The sequence below is a fragment of the Nothobranchius furzeri genome, chromosome 4 (genome assembly GCF_043380555.1).
Source record: "Nothobranchius furzeri strain GRZ-AD chromosome 4, NfurGRZ-RIMD1, whole genome shotgun sequence".
NCBI classification, from domain to species: Eukaryota; Metazoa; Chordata; class Actinopteri; order Cyprinodontiformes; family Nothobranchiidae; genus Nothobranchius; species Nothobranchius furzeri.
This window is the reverse complement of record NC_091744.1, coordinates 66,542,910-66,559,558: the sequence shown is the minus strand read 5'-3', so window position 1 is coordinate 66,559,558 and position 16,649 is coordinate 66,542,910. Positions and strand designations below refer to the sequence as shown.

The 16,649-nt window shown below is 40.2% G+C and overlaps 3 protein-coding genes across 6 annotated transcripts; 1 reads left to right on the top strand and 2 right to left on the bottom strand.

The window, feature by feature from the left end:
- The first annotated feature begins 207 nt into the window (after positions 1 to 207).
- On the top strand, positions 208 to 10,323 carry man2c1 (mannosidase, alpha, class 2C, member 1). The gene is made up of 26 exons (XM_015964412.3): positions 208 to 422; positions 3,084 to 3,209; positions 3,299 to 3,422; positions 3,520 to 3,590; positions 3,660 to 3,837; positions 3,915 to 4,104; positions 4,234 to 4,340; positions 4,431 to 4,541; positions 4,615 to 4,707; positions 4,817 to 4,933; positions 5,019 to 5,114; positions 5,208 to 5,353; positions 5,675 to 5,798; positions 6,018 to 6,139; positions 6,223 to 6,308; positions 6,382 to 6,528; positions 6,599 to 6,678; positions 6,750 to 6,844; positions 6,917 to 7,021; positions 7,097 to 7,253; positions 7,338 to 7,481; positions 7,861 to 7,970; positions 8,054 to 8,133; positions 9,144 to 9,286; positions 9,378 to 9,481; positions 9,554 to 10,323. The coding sequence occupies exons 1-26, from the start codon at positions 322 to 324 to the stop codon at positions 9,663 to 9,665; spliced, it is 3,069 nt and encodes a 1,022-aa protein (XP_015819898.1). The 5' UTR covers positions 208 to 321; the 3' UTR covers positions 9,666 to 10,323.
- Positions 9,760 to 12,822, bottom strand: neil1 (nei-like DNA glycosylase 1). 4 transcript variants are annotated; one of them, XM_054733037.2, is made up of 10 exons: positions 12,737 to 12,822; positions 11,448 to 11,933; positions 11,241 to 11,360; positions 10,821 to 10,926; positions 10,655 to 10,739; positions 10,464 to 10,585; positions 10,355 to 10,382; positions 10,213 to 10,287; positions 9,995 to 10,147; positions 9,760 to 9,874 (listed from the first exon to the last, which is right to left on the bottom strand). In XM_054733037.2, exons 1-10 carry the CDS (start codon positions 12,820 to 12,822, stop codon positions 9,828 to 9,830), a joined length of 1,308 nt encoding a protein of 435 aa, XP_054589012.1. In that variant the 3' UTR covers positions 9,760 to 9,827. The 4 variants fall into 4 exon arrangements, with proteins under 4 accessions (XP_054589012.1, XP_054589010.1, XP_054589009.1 ...); XM_054733035.2 differs by having other exon boundaries at positions 9,766 to 9,923; XM_054733034.2 differs by having other exon boundaries at positions 9,828 to 10,147.
- A 116-nt stretch (positions 12,823 to 12,938) lies between these two features.
- commd4 (COMM domain containing 4) lies at positions 12,939 to 15,487 on the bottom strand. Its single transcript, XM_015964419.3, has 8 exons — positions 15,417 to 15,487; positions 15,074 to 15,145; positions 14,924 to 14,989; positions 14,793 to 14,832; positions 14,114 to 14,233; positions 13,712 to 13,792; positions 13,445 to 13,621; positions 12,939 to 13,335 (listed from the first exon to the last, which is right to left on the bottom strand). Exons 1-8 carry the CDS (start codon positions 15,417 to 15,419, stop codon positions 13,295 to 13,297), a joined length of 600 nt encoding a protein of 199 aa, XP_015819905.1. The 5' UTR covers positions 15,420 to 15,487; the 3' UTR covers positions 12,939 to 13,294.
- Positions 15,488 to 16,649: the final 1,162 nt, after the last annotated feature.

Genomic DNA, 16,649 nt, shown 5'->3' with positions numbered 1-16,649 from the left:
TAGTTGTACTACAGAGTGATGTCCCAGGAAAAAATACTTTGGCTTGGGAAAATATAAAATGATAAATGATTGGCAAATTAATGAACAACAATGAATCTTTATCAAACACAAAAAATGTTTTTAGTGTTTTTCTTTTTAAATGTTGTTCAAACAGCACTGCCATCTAGTGGCCAACACCAAACAATATTCTTTTTAACTTCCGGGTTCTGCGTGAAGCGTCATCATCGACTCTGTTTACTTCCAGCGTGTTCTCACCCACTTCTAAGCTTTTGTTGCAGCGTTTTTAGAGCTGAACAAGTGTTCTTGTGTGTTTGTTTCGACATGTTTCACCTGCCTGTGCTGAGAAACAGGCGCACACTTCTGGAGAGGGCGGAGAAGTTTATCTCTGGTGTTTATTTCACTGACTGCAACCTGAGAGGACGGTAGGACAGTCTGAGCTGCACTGCACTCGTTCACTAATGATAATGAAAGCATGACTCAAAAATGTTTCATTAACTCTTTTTAATACCACAGCGTCCGTCTATAAACTGCTAATGGAGGCATACCATAAGTGCAATGCAAAAACAACAAAAAATGTGCAGTTCAGATTTTTTGCAGCGTTTCTATCCGTGATCAGCCTCAGTTTGTAGAAACAGAGATTTGTTCGTGCTAGACAGATGGAGTTACGGCTAGTTTGAGTAAGGGTGAGTGTTAAAACAACGAATATAAAAAAATATCAATGCTAATTTATGAATGATTACACTTTGCCTAATATCACATCACATAGTTATTTGCATAATAGACCCTGTGCATGAGAAAAGGCTAACTTCCTGTTTTGAGACCCGATGTAGAGTTGTTAATTTCCGCTAACTTTATTGTGCTTTTATTTTGCTGAATCGCTACTGTTGCGGACTCAAAAGTCATGTCAAAATTACAAAAACGGAATGATCGCTTTAAACTACAAAGAGCAGAAGGTGGAAACACTCATCACTGCAGCGTCCTGCTGTGTACTGCTGGACGGAGATTTAACAAAACGATTAGTTTTCACTCCTTTCCCAAGGATCCTGAGTTGCGGGCACAATGACTGATAAAAATCAGACAGGACCGCTTCAGAGTTACGGCCAGCTCTAGAGTGTGTAGTCGGCATTTTGAGACTGGTGAGATGTTCTTGTCTTCCTCTGGAAATCAATGTCTTCAGCCAACAATTGTTCCATCTTTATTCCACTGGAATGACTTCACGAAAAAGTCAGAGCGACCCGGAGTTTGGGAGCGTTAGTCAAAAACCAGATGTTTCCCCTGCTACACTTAGATGAACTAACGCAGTCAAACACGCACCCACACAGCATGTCAGCAAACCGTGAAAAAAAAGCCAAAGGATATAAAAAAATAAATGACTGTTTCGCTGTTAAGGGTCCCTATATATTAGTATTTATGAAGGATATGTTGTTGTGACTTACCTTCGAAATTATACAAATACTGGGAGATGTAAAACTTGAATCCTTTCTCTCTTTTGCTCAGAGGCGCGGGGGAAAAAGATCAACGAGTCGATGAACATCATCTACAGATAAATTTGGCAAATGCCCGAGACATCTTGAGAAGTTTAAATCACCGCTTAATTCAGCCATTTGCCTGACTTCTGATGAAAAACCCAACTGTACATCCTAGCGTAAACATGCAGAGGCTAACAACGGAAGTGAAACGCTCTTAGGAGTTTTCCCCCCCAGAAGTAGCATATGCTAAGATGCACAGAGTCAATTATTTATAGTTATGATTCAGGTAATTTCCTGCAGGTTCCTTCTGGCTACATTTTTATTATATTTTTAGTGGAATAAACAATGACTTGTGTCTTTGCAGCAATCCCCATACTAAACAAGCATGTAGCAACAGTGGAGAGGAAAACTCCTTTTTAACAGGAAGAAACCAACAGAACCTGGCCCAGTATGAGCAACCATCTGCTGCGACTCATTGGGGATTTGAGAAGACAATGCAGACATACACACACACACACACACACACACACACACACACACACACACACACACACACACACACACACACACACACACAAATAAGTTTGGTCCAAAGATGACAACTTCTGTCGTGTCTGGATTTAAGGGCAGAAAGTTTTGAGCCATCCACACATTTATGTCTTCAAGACTAGTTTGTGATCTACCTAACTGATTAGGTTAATCAGGTTTATGGATAAAAACCTTGAAGTTAAATAAGTAGAAGTTTATCCCATGCTGTCAAATGATTTTACCAAATGGAAGCATATTTATATAGTGAAAGGAATTGGTTCAAGAACTGAGTCCTGTGGTACTTCACAAGTAACCCTAGAGTATGAAGATTTGTCATGTACATTAACTAAATTAAATATGTCAAACAGATAAGATTTAAACCAGCCTAGCGCTGTTCCTTTCATTCCTACAACCTGTTCGAGCCTTTTTAAGAGAAAATTGTGATCAACTGTGTCAAAAGCAGCAGTGAGTGTGTGAGTGTGTGTGTGTGTGTGTGTTAATCCCACCCCACCCCTTCCCTAGAACACGTTGGACACCATTCCAGAAAAGAAAAGTCAAAAAGAAGGAATGTTAAAAATTAAAGGGAGTAGATCAATATTCACCATAAATGAAACTGTGCACGCAAAATAAGAATAAATAAATAAGTACGTAAATAAACCATGGCTCTCGTGAAATTGATCACAATCACAAACAAGGATATAAAGCAGGTGTTAAGCGGCCATCAAGTGGGTATGGTTTTAAGGTTTTCTAAATGCTTTAACAATACACCCCAGCTGGCCCTATTATAAACAGAAGTTATCTCACCTATCCGATCTGGACTAAGCTCTATTTCTCTAAACTGAGGTCATTCAAAGAGCTGTCTTCAACGAGTTAAAAAAAGAATCAACCATAAAATTTACTTCAAAAGATGAGAACCTCATCAGTCATCTCAAAAAGAAATTTTTAAATCATATTTTATTTAAAAAATGTGATTAATCTGGTTTATTGTATTGCTTATTGGATTGAGCTTTCCCCTCATAGAATCCAGCAGCCTGTATATTTTTGTGTGTATAAATGATCCTGTTCTTGTTGATTTGATCTCTGCAGGCTTTATGGAGAATCGTGTCCCTTGGAAACCATCGACTCCTTCCTGTCCCCTAACAGAATCACATTCAGTGAAGCCTCTCAGCAGAACTTTGACCCTTATCATATCGGTGACACCTTTGGACCAACGTGAGTAGATTATTTATACAGGTTTTTATACCTCTCATCTTCTACTGCCCCAAATTCTGTCTTTAACCCAGGCTTGATAATTGTTAAAGGTGGTGGACTTGCTGGTTTAAAGTGTCCATGACGATCCCTGAATCCTGGAGAGGGAAAGAGGTTCATCTTCTCTTTGAAAGTGATGGGGAGGCGATGGTCTGGAGAGATGGGCAGCCAGTTCAGGTCATGAAGCAGACATTTTTAGTGTTTATTTGGCTAGAGCGAGAAGAAATGCATACAGATTTAATTGCAGAGAGTAACATCTAATTCTAATTTGCAGGGGCTGACTAAGGAGGGTGAAAAGACGAGTTACATACTATCTGAGTGTCTGAAAGACGAAGAGCCCCACAGGTCAGCTGATTAAAATCTGAGATAAAAACTAAAGTTTCTGCTGTTTTTAATATAATTCTCTCTCTGCAGATTAACCCTGTATGTAGAAATGGCCTGTAACGGTCTGTTTGGAGCTGGTCAAGGGTCCATGATCGCAGCTCCAGACCCAAACAGGAAGTTCTCTGTCCACAAGACAGAGTTGGTGATCTTCAACAGGAATGTACAGAAGCTGCTGACTGAGTTCGAGATGCTTGTTGACATTGTTAAGGTACTCTCAGCCGTATAATACTCCAATAAGAGAAAATGTGATTAAGGCAAATGAAAAATCCGGCTGTTTTGGAACAGGAGCTTGGAGAAGGAGAACAGAGAGGCTACCAGGCTCTTTTTACTGCCAATGAGATGGTGAACCTCTGTGACCCCTCTGACCCCAGCTCCTTCTCTAAAGCCCACAGTCTGGCTCACAAGTTCTTCAGCCAGCACAACGGAGAAAGTCAGCACACTGTCCACGCAATGGGTCACTGCCACATAGACTCAGGTCTCTTATCACAACCACAGCAGAACAGCTCCCGAAATGCTAACATCCTGTTTCATTCATTAAACTGTTGGCTGTAAGTTTTACTATGAAAACTTTGTGCTGAACTATTGTTTTCTTTGTTATCTACAGCCTGGCTGTGGCCCTACGAAGAGACGATTCGTAAATGCGGTCGAAGTTGGGTGACGGCGGTCAGTTTAATGGAGAAAGATCCAGAGTTTGTCTTCACCTGCTCTCAGGTTATTGCATCAGAATCATATTTAATGAGCTTAATTGACACTTAATTGGTCTTAATCTGGTCCTGTTTTAACTCCAGATTATTGTTCCAGGCCCAGCAGTTTGAGTGGGTAAAGAACTGGTACCCGGGACTCTTCACCAAGATTCAGCATTATGTCAAAAGAGGCCAATTTATTCCAGTTGGAGGAACATGGGTGGAAATGGTAAAGCTACTCAGATGAATGAATTACATGCATATGTTGAAAATAGTCAAAGAAACAACATGCCCATGTTTAGGATGGAAACCTGCCTTCAGGCGAGTCCATGGTGCGTCAGTTCCTGCAGGGCCAGCGCTTTTTTAACCAAGAGTTTGGGATGCTGTGCAAAGAGGTATTCTTAACATAGTTTTACATAAGCTGACATAATCTGGATTAAATGTAAGATACTTTATAGAGTTGATTATAAAGTCACAAATTACATGTATTTGCCTTTTCTGCAGTTCTGGCTTCCCGATACATTTGGCTACTCTGCCCAGCTGCCTCAGATCATGCAGGGATGTGGCATTTCTAACTTCCTGACACAGAAACTTAGCTGGAATCTGGTCAACACCTTTCCTGTGCGTTCATTATACGAATTTACTTTAAAAATGTTTTAAAAGGCTTAACTTTCAGTTTCGATTTCTGTGTTTTCTTTGTTTAAAGCACAACACATTTTTCTGGGAAGGTCTGGACGGCTCCAAAGTTTTGACTCACTTCCCACCTGGAAATTCCTACGAAATGAAAGGCAAGGTTGAAGACGTGAGTTTAGACTTTTGTGCTTATGATGATTGTTGAGTCTGGGTGAAATTATTTCAGAGAGTTTCTCAAGTTTTGTGTGAAATCTTCCCACAGCTTGTGAAAACTGTGAAGAATAACAAAGATAAAGGCAGAGCCAATCACAGCGCAGCGTTGTTTGGCTTTGGGGATGGTGGTGGTGGGCCCACACAGCTGATGCTGGACAGACTTCACCTCATCAAGGACACAGATGGGCTTCCCAGGTCCATTCTTGTTTTTAACACAAACTCATCACTTATCTGGAGCAATAACCAAACCCACACGGAGCAGGAAACCCTTCCCTCCTACTTTAGTCAGTTGTTTTAGTTTACTGCCTTTGTTCTGCACCATTTCCAGGATTATGATTTTAAAAGGCGTACATAACGAGGCACAACATTGTTAAAATGTAGGGGGATATGAGCCACGTCTACTGATGTCATACTGTTCTAGTAAATGCTCTCCTGTTTTAGTCAAAGTTAGAAATAGACTTTTGGATGATGGGACAGTCTTGCTCACTTCCATCTATATGTGTGGGTGTTTCTCAGAGTCCAGATGTCCAGCCCTGACAAGCTTTTCTCACAGCTTCAGGCTGACTCAGCTCTGCTGTGCACGTGGACCGGAGAGCTTTTCCTGGAGCTGCACAACGGCACCTACACCACACAGGCACAGGTAGAAACAGACATCATTCAAGAGTTAAATTCAACTTAATAGTTTCTATTTAAATGTTCAAAATCTGCACTGAATTGCTTATTGGCTTTTTATGGGATATATTATGACAAATTCACCTTTTACATCTTCTTGTGTTGCTATGTGGGTTTCTACTGCCTCTATAAACACTCCAATCATGAAAAAAATCCCATCTTCCTTTATTAATATCCTGTCTTTCAGATAAAAAGGGAAAACCGTCAGTGTGAAGTTTTGCTTCACGATGTGGAGGTCGCCAGCAGTTTGGCCTTGTGTCAAAACCAGACGTTTGTGTATCCTGTGGCTAAACTGCAGCAGCTGTGGAGGTTCAACCTCATCTCAAAGTTACACATCACTAAATGTGTGGTACATTTTTTAATTTAAATGTGTTTCCCTTTTTTTGTGAAAGATTGCTCCTTCTGAACCAGTTCCATGATGTGATTCCTGGCAGCTGCATTGGAATGGTTGTGGAGGATGCTCTTAATTATTACAGAGGTACAGCTGTTAGTGCAGTAGCAGTTTATTCAGATCAGAGCCATGCTGATTCATAAATCGCATTTACCCAAAGAGATCCACGGTGACGGAGCTGCACTTCTGCAAGAGGCTTGTGAGGCTTTGGGGTCAAAGGGTGGCTCCACTGGTGTGTTCAACTCTCTTCCATGGGAGCGCCATGAAGTCATACAGATTACAGATGACTCAGAGAAACCTCGTCTGGGTACGTTAGAGACTTTAGATCGTGGGTTTCTAACCTTTAAGCTGATTTCTGTTGCATTGTGGTTCTTCAGCTCTGGTGAGAGCTCCCAGCGTCGGAGTATCTCTGGTGAAAGAAACCCAACCCCTGACTCCTGTCTCTGTCACACTTCAGGTATTCCTTAAATAAAAGTGATGATTGATTAGTTGTTTATTATTGGCATTAATGAGGGTTTAATGCATTAGGCTGATGGTGCTGTCGTCATGGAGAATGGAATTCTACAGACCATCGTAAGAAAAGATGGCACTCTGACTTCTCTGAGAGTGATCAGTGCCAACAGGTAATACAGGACTAAATGAACACCTGTATATGATGTGTCCGTATGGGTGATCGTGCTGTTTACTTATTTCAGAGAAACCATCTCTGATGGTTGTGCTGGAAACCAGTTTGTCATATTTGATGATGTCCCTCTGTACTGGGATGCCTGGGATGTGATGGATTACCATCTTCAGACGAGGTGTTGGTCATTTCTTTCACATTGTAATGCACTAGTGGGAACTTTTAGATAAACGCTGTTGTACTGATCCTGTAGGAAGCCTGTGGTGGAGGTGGTGCAGCCGGTTCAGGTGGTGTCCTCAGGTGGGCTTCGGGGCAGCGTCAGCTTTGCCCTCAGGATCAGTGATAAAAGCACGGTCACACAAGAGATCGTCATGGATGCTGTGTGTCCTTACATCAAATTCAACACAAAGGTACCCCAAAGCGTTGCATCACCTCCGTTTCTTAATAAAACACTTTATTACGGGAGAAAAGGTCACTGTCTTCACTGATTTCAGGTGCAGTGGGCGGAGTCACACAAGTTTCTCAAGGTGGAGTTTCCTGTGCGAGTGCGCAGCCCGAATGCGACATACGAGATCCAGTTTGGCCATCTGCAGCGACCCACTCACTGGAACACATCATGGGACTGGGCCAGGTTTGAGGTATGACACCAGTCCTCCAGGGTTCTCCGTGTCACTGAAGACCCTCGCTCACTGGGCAGGGACTGCTGGAGACTAGTTTAGACGTAAAGCTGCAAAAACTTAGCAAATTCTCAATTGATGGTTAACTCACCTACAACATTCGTGAAAAGATCATGCAATTTTGTCTCTTAGTGTTTTAATCATTTCTCGTTTTGTTAGCAGATTTTCCTCATAATCTGACATTTTTTACACTTTCTGGGATTCTAGAAGCTCCTAATGTCACTGTGACTATTTTGACAGTTGATTTCTTACCTTTTAAACATGTTTAAAAATCCAGCCACACCAGCGAGGCCTTGCTTGTTTAAACATTTTGTGTCATCATTGGCGTTTTCTTTCTCAGGTTTGGGCTCACAAATGGGCAGACCTATCTGAGCACAACTTTGGAGTTGCACTTCTGAATGACTCCAAATACGGTTACTCCATCCACAGGAACACAATGACCCTGTCCTTGTGAGGTTTCCCTGTTTTACACCAAATCTCACCTGCACTGAATTAAAAATACGACTTTTGTTTAAAAATAAATGTCGTTTTAGGCTGAGAGCACCTAAGGCCCCAGATGCTGTTGCAGACATGGGGACTCATCAGTTCACATACGCCATCATGCCACACACAAGTAAGTTTTATGCTTCTCTTTTCTCCGTGTTACTGAGACTCATTAAAGGGACTTTACGGAGTTTTGAATTTTTATGCTGGCGATTGGCCAAAAGCGTAACGGCAGCTTCAATAGTAGGCTCGTGCACGAGGCGTGCATGCTGTGCGTGCACACTCCTTAACGAAAATAACAGAGCTCTGAGACAGTCGTGTGTGTGTGTGTGTGTGGTCCGGAGGACAGAGGACAGGAGAACGCGCAGCTAATTAATGAAATAAATTGGTTCTGTACCTTTCTCTTGAGCACAGCCAAAGGTTTATGATGGGCCAGTCTTCCTGCATGCTCAGATCATTCCCTTCCCTTGCTTGAAAATTTGTTCCAAAATGAAAGTTGAACCCACATCTTTTTTATCTGTGAATTCAATGCCGTTCAGCGAGTCTCAAATAAAAATTTGGGCATCTTACTGTAAAATAATATACATTAAAGTAAAAAATAAACTCTAAATAAACTATGTTCACATCCAGAATCAAACTCGGCTCTTCAGCACGAGAGTCCGACGTCTTACTAGGTGAGCTAAAGCGTCGGTGATGCCTGTTGTATCTGTAACATTTATATCCTTGATGACAGCTGAAACAACGTCCAAAGAACGGCTAGGAGCGAAAATGGCTATTTTGTTGCTAATTTGCAGGAAATATCTTGAAGAAAGTTCTACAGAAAGTAGCTTAGGGTCCTCAAAAATGTAGCTAGGTTTGTCACTAGGCGTTAGGAACAGCGACAGACTAAAGCTACGGATAGCAAATGCTACGGGCTATGCCTGAGCGTGAACGCGCATGAAGCAGCCTGCTCGACCCGAGCAACTCTTCTGTGATTTTTACAGAAAAACAGGCAATCACAGTAAAAATGCCAGGGCTCATTCTACCGGACCAGGGCATTGCAGGAGAATGTATGAAGAAGAAATGTATTATTTCTATACATGTTTTGACTGTCAAACTTCCATAATGCCCCTTTAAACTTAAACCAATGTCTTTACTTAGACTCTTTCCAAGATGCATCTGTTATCCAGTGCTCCTACAACCTGAACTTCCCACTGAGGCTGATCCAATGCCATCCTGACTCTGAACCCTGGAGCGCCTTCTCAGTCAGCCCTCCTTCAGTCATACTTGAGACCATTAAACAGGTACATCACATAACAAGACAAGCTGATTCACACAAAAGCAAACGTGTGATTTTACGAACTGCTTGATGCCACGGGTTGTTTACCTCTCCAGGCCGAGGATGGGAAGGGGACACTTGTAGTGCGTCTGTATGAGTCACATGGGGGCAGCGTCACTGCTACACTCAACACCAACCTTCCAGTCAAGGAAGCCTGGCAGTAAGTGTTACATTTCTTTATCGTATTCATGTCTGGATTTCTTGCAAAGAATAAAATTTTCTTCTCTTTCAGTTGTGACCTCTTGGAGAGGCGTGACCCGGCCCGGCCAGCTCTTATTACCCCGGAGGGAATCTCTCTGACCTTCAAACCTTTTCAAATTGTGACACTTCAACTCATTTTGTGATTTCAAGTAATTAGGAGTTGGAATATTGATAAGAACTTCTGGCTAACAGTAAAGTGATTACACCTTTTTTGTACCAGGTTTTGAAAAACAAAAAACTTTATTAATAGATTTCAAGTATAAAAGTACAAAAGTATTTCATAAAGTGGCGTCTCCTTTTGGTTTTCATTTGCTGTTCTTTCTGGTCACCCTCCCTGTTCGACTTTGTTCTCCTGCAACAAGGAAAGAAGAATATTTTCCCCCCCCCGGCGTTTGGTTTACCTGAAAAACGTTTAAGGATTCAGAAATATTCTTACCAGAAGTTTTGTCTGTGTTGTTGCTTTTCCTCTTACGTGATTTAGGTCTCGTTTCACTCTGCTGCATCACTTCCTGAGTCTTTCCTCTCTTTGATGTCACTTCCTTTGAACGTGCATTCCCCTCTCTCTTTGGCGTTTCTCTTTTGACCACCCTTTGTTTCTTTGTTGTGCTTTCACAGCGACTTTCCGCTGCCTAAACAAATCAAACAGCGTTAGCTGCAACTTCTCAGTTTGCTTCCAGGCAACAATTTAACTTGCCTTTTCCTTCTCTGTGTAATCGTGGTCATCCTCTTTCTTTACCCTCTTCTTGGGTTTGGGTGACTTTGAACCTTTATAAATAAAGTCAGATTTGTATGTAAGTTTCAGATGTAGAGTTTAACGCGTGTGTTTTCCTACCTTTAGGAGCCATGGGACCTGGATCTCCCTGAAATAAACCCAAACAGTTCACATCAGTAAAAGGACTGTGTCAAAATGCTAAAATACATATTTTCCCATTTTTACTGACTTGGAACCACATGGTGCGGCCGTTGTGGTCCCGCATAGTCTTCATTCCGTCAACGTAATAACACTGCAGCCATGCCATGAAGGTGGAGTAGTCCGTTTTCTCGGGGTCGTAGCCTTTACCACCTGAAACATCACATCCGTCATGAATATGCAGCATTTTATTAGTTTCAGTTAAACACACGAGGCCCCCACCTAAACTGACCACCTCCAGAGGAATCGTGTGGCAAAGCCTGAGCAGGTCACCGCTTTCCTGGTTCATCGTTTTCTTTTTAGACTTCTAAAGAAATGATTCAGGAGAAATTAGACCGATTGAGTTAGAATGTACGGTGCTTAAGCTGATTTGAGCCAGCTCGTTCACCTTTGAGGTTGGGAACTCATTTTTCACGGTTTTCTCATCCAAAGTATCCTCCAACTCAAGGCCTTCCAGTACATTCCGGGCACACACAAAGGGTGGGATGTTCGGCCTTGAGAGAGAAAAAACAAAACTGAGATTTGATTGTTTTCTACAAGAGTTTTTTGTTTTTGTTTTCAGAGACCGAATATTCACACATTCCTGCTAAGCATGTGATATCTGGAGGAGAATGACCCTGAAATTCATGAGAACCAGAGTTTGGTTTGGCGTGTTGTCGCACAAACACAAAACCCAGTCAGATGTTTCTCTTTCTTTTACAGGAACAAAGCATTTTGGAAAGAGATTTTCAAACCTGATGGCACATGTATGCCAGTGTTCTGTTTAACACCACTGTGAGGTTTAGATTTAAAGTTACGTGGTCATCACCTGTAAAGGATTTCAGCTCTCAGGTAGTTCCCAATACCATTGAAGTATTTTTGATTCAGAAGGACTTCACAAATCGGCCGATCGAAAGCCCGATCGCTCAAGTTTGACAAGACATTCTCCCTGCAAATATAAAAAACTCATCCTTATTAGTGAGATGATAGAGTTTTGGTCAGGCAGATGACAACACGTGATCAGGGTTTTACTGACCTGAATCTTTTATACTCAAACATGATGCAGGGCCCTCTGTCAGGCTGCCACGTTCCATTGGGCTGCCAGCTGCCAAACCTGCGAGTATCCACGAAGCTCAGCACTCTGCGGGGCTTCTCTTTGGTATAAAAACGCAGATGGGCATGCTTGGGCAGCTCATCCTCTCCAGTAAAGCGGAAATAACCAGACATCCCAAAGCGGAAGACCACATCCATGGGCTGATCCACTTGTTTGCCCTTTGCTCTCCTCTTTAGATCATCCTCACACTTGATGGGCGTCAGTGTGAGTTTGACTTCCTTCCCTCTGGAAGTGGCCGTGATGCAGTACGCCTCACAGGTGAAGGGCACATCAGGATTTTTGCTGACCTCAGATTTTCCGACTGGTCCACTGAAGACCACTCCATCACACATCTTGTTTACAAACTGGCTGGCCAGGTGGAGCTCTGGTCCCTCAGGCATTCTGGTACAGGACAAAACACTGCTGCAGCTAGAGGAAAGAAAAACTCATCTGTCACCAACCACATTATCTGGAAAGCTTATTCTCGCTTATAAACTTGTAGAATTAAGAAATTACTTTAATGAAACACTATGAGGAACATTATGCTTCGTTCTTAAGGAATCAAGGAACAAAAGAACCCAGAATGACATCTAGAACAGTACTGGTGTGCTGCTTTCCAGCTGCTTCTGGGCCTGGTTGGTTATATCACTGATGAATTCTGCTCTGATGGAGAATTTCTGAACTTTGACCTAAAGTTATTTTAAAATGGTCTACTTTTATTACAGTACTTTCTTCTTAATCATTTGAAAATGCATTTTAATTTACTTGGGTTACTTTTAAATAATTTAGTTATGCTGACATTAAATCTGCCATTCCCTATTTAGCACTCCTGAGGCAAACATGAAATAAACGGATTTCGAATTCCTTCATAGCAGCAGACTACTAGCCTGGCAAGCCAGACTAAATAAATGTATTATTTGCAAAGCAAGAATTTGATCTAGTTCACTAGGCTAGCAGACTACACCAATTGGATGTGAACACAGACAGGCGCATATCAAGCAGTAATGATTATTTCACTCTGCCTGCTTCAAACAGCGTTTTAGTACACAGAACAAGTCACAGAGCTACTGACTGGTGGAAATGCTAATACCGTGTGCCAAACTCACCTAAACCAGGAAATAGCTGTCGGCCAACAGCGTAGCTTTTACTCTTTTACCTCGATAGTGTTGCTACAATATATAAGTATTTTCGACTAAGATGCCACAGGCAGAAAGGAGAAAACACATGTTTACCTGCGTTGTGTAACAACCACATTCGGGTGCTCATTTCTGGATATCGCGAGATACCGCGAGATCTTCCTATCAGCTAATGTGGCCATTTATTTTACTATTGCGTGATTATCTTTTAAGGCTAAAAAATAGCGCACTAATGCGTGTTTAAAAATATTAGTTTTGATAATAAATGGTTTGAAAAGATGCAATTCTGGGATTTGTATGTGTTACGTAAGTTGTCAGAGGAATGCATTTATTTTTTTAATTTAGATTTTATTACAGGTGTGACAGCATAATAGAAATGATCAATACAATTATTAACAAAGCGTGTCAAGTAATAAGATAATACTTTACAGAACAAGAAAAAAAAGAAAGCTACCATGTGATTGTAGCTCATTAACAAATATCTGAAAATATGTCCAACAATTACAGAAAAATACAATTAAATAGCAGTACATTCAAGGAGGTTTCTTTTCCTTAATTTTTTAATAAACAAATTCAAGCAAATAGATAATACTGTACATTATGTATGTGTGGCACTTTATGGCAGTTTCTCAGGATAATTTGCTTCTTGTGACTTCATTGCAGAGCATTCATCATAGTCTGGGCTTGTTTGAGCTCTGTAGAAAAACAAAACAAAACAGGAATTAAATGATTTTTAAATAAAAATTGTGATTTGTAAAGACAATGGAGAAATGCAAGTGATTAGTAAGGAGAAACAAAACTGACCAGTTAGCAGGACTCTAAACTTGTCAGCAGAGACAGCGAAGACATTCGTTTCGGAGGAGCCAGGGTCAGCTCTTTGTGTCTGCAGCTTAAGCTGTATCACTGGTTCGTTCACTTCTCGGAGTTCACTCGAGCTCAGGGTGTAATCGACACGCCATGACACAGAGTTAAGTCGTCCCACTGAGTGTGATTCCAGGGCAGAATGTAGATCAATCCTCAGTCATCAAAAACCAATGCTTTGAAATGAGGAGGACTGCCAGATGTACTCACATCTCAAGCTGGCCTCTCTTAGTTTGTCTTGAAGTACAGAGTGCTTGTCTTCATAGGATTTGCAAAGCCCTGTAGCATGCTCTGGGAAAATGGAGAATAATTTTATAGAAATTAAAAATTCAAGTTAATCATCATGTTATGTGTTGATTTGAAATTTTCTTTGAACATTCTTATGTTATTAGGTTTAAAAACTAGAGTACACCACATCTGGTCCTAATGAGCAAAGTTTGCTGAACACACCACTGGAAGAAAAGTCAGTAAAATGAATACCAGATCAATGAGAAATAATATCAGACAATTCACTTAAAACATTTAATAGCCACTAAAACTAAAACTCTGTCTAGAAAGTGCTGCACACTCCTTATTGGTTATTTTAATATGATCACGACCATAGGAGCTCACCTTTTGGCAGCCCCAGTTGCTGCAGCTCGCTGGACAGCGATTCGCTGTCAACGTCATGTTTGGCTGCACTGGACAAAATAAAGCTGAGGACAGCCACACTGGCTTTGATGTCTCCACTTTCTGAAAGATGAATCAGTGAAATGGGTCATTTACGGGGGAGAAAAAACAAACGGACACAGAGAACATGTCTGATTGCCAAAACAGAGTAAAGATCTAACAGAGAAATACAAGTGTTGATTTGTTTATCAAAGTGTGTTTTACTGTATTGTTGTGAGGGAAAAGGTTTATTCATCTTGTTTCCAAAAGAAAGCTTTTCCCTGATGAAGACATTATCATACAGGAATAGTTGTGGGCTACTATTCTATTACAAAACTATACATTCTTTTCATCGTCAATGGGAAAAATGTAAAATCCAGCTTGCGTAACAATGCATCAAACATAACAACTTCATAGAATTTTTTTAAATCCTCTGGTTTAAAGATAAAAACAGTTACTTCCTGCTGAGATAATTTTTTTTCACAAGCTTTAAAGAAATAGTGCAAAAGCTGCAAGATGAACGAGTGTTACATTTCTACAAACACATTTTAGCAAGAAATAGTGCAAAAGCTGGAAGATGAACTAGTGTTACATTTTTACAAATACATTTTAACAGAAGTAGCAAACAGCAGGAGACACTTACCAAACTTTGCATCTGCAGTCAGCTTTGCAACTTTATCAAACTAAGAACAAAAGGGGACACTGATGATTTTGTGAAACTAATGTGAAAACTCAATTTTTGTGGTTATTTGGAAATATTTTTGCATAACTTACATCAATCCCCTCTCCGAGTAAATCCTTCAGCACTTGAGCACAAAGAAGTTTCATCTTGATACTAGACTGAGAAAATGAGGGGGGAACAAGTATTTTATACAAAACCTAAACAAAACCAATCAATGCTTTTGTTTACATGTTTTTACTTACAAGTTTTGCTAATGTGCTGATTTCAGCAAGAACCCAATCCGGGCAGTCCAAATCTCCACAGAAACGGAACCTCTATACATGGAAAACGTGAATTAAACCATAAAATACAATTTTTTAAAAGGGAGATTTGTTAACCCAGCTCGGACATTATATTTGGATGCTAATGAAATGCTACTAGCTTAGCTTGAAAACTACGTGGAATCTGCTTCAAATATCCACTTGATCCGTTAAGATGACTGATTACACATTTAACCCAAAGCATAATTAAATTGCCTTGTACTTTAAACGGATCAAAAAATAACTAGACTTTGTAAAATCCCTTGATAATCATTAAAATATTTACCATGGTTGTAGTGAAGATGGAAACCGGAAGACCCGGAGCTCTTCTCGTAGCTGATTGGACACGTGCTACAAGTGGGCGGAGCTTGAATGTTGCACTCCAGACTTTTCTGTCCTAAAATTTACCTTTGTTAGTGGATTATTTAGACAAAATGCATAAAATCGATTATGTACAAATTGGTTTTGAAAGAATTGTTTCGTTTAATAAATTTCCTAAATTAAAATTAAAACAGAATGACAATAAAAAATAAATAAAACACACACACACACAATTGCAAAAAAGCATTGCAGAATATTACCTAAATCAGATATCCTGCCTCTTTATTATTTTTCTTTTCTTGCCTTTTCAGAATTATAAATCAAGTTTTCACTAATTTGAGATAACTTTTGTCCCTACAAATGTTTCTGTAGTTGCTTCTACTTCACATTTCAGGTACTTTATTTTGTTTTGGTTTTTACTTTGTGTCTGACTAATGTGTGTTATGCAGCTTTCTCTTTTTTATCTTGTTTTCACCCTTTTGTCATAGAAAATCAGTGTGGATTTGTGCCAGTTATGAATTGTTTTTGGTTTCTTCATCTGATCTTTGTCCTTAATAAAATGTTATACTTTTTGCTACTTGTTTGGTCTTAACTCTTGGGACATATTCTTATACATAAGTATTTATAGACTCCAATTTTTAAAAATAAGGTAAAGATATTTTTTTTTACTTTTTTCCAGTAAAATTGTGGATTTGGGATAAAAGCTGTACTCAGGTCAGTTCTTACTTATGTGAAAACAGTACAGGAAATAATCACCTAAAGTACTGAGAAGAAATTATTTGAGGTTAAAATTTTCAACCAAGCAAGGAAACAATAAGTCCTGTCGACATTATCTCTTCATATAATGACTATGAGTTTGGGGATAGTATTTCATTGCAAGAGGGTTTTCTTATGTTTACTGTGCTATAGGCTTTCTCCCAAGTTATTTTTCCTTTAATGGTTCATGCATGTGGTGGACTGGCAGTATGAGATGACTCCCTGGCCCTTGCAAAATACAACAATGTAGTCTACCCTTGTTTCAAAATCTGTCCACAAAAGCAGGAAAGTGGCCTGGGGTGCAATGATATATTTAGATGCACAAATTGCTGAATATAGGCTGCAGCAAAATAAACTCCGACGAGGAAGTGATATTCACAATGTAAGCTTTTTCTGTGTTGCAGGCCAAGACGTGTTGACTCTTGGGACATATTCCTGTACA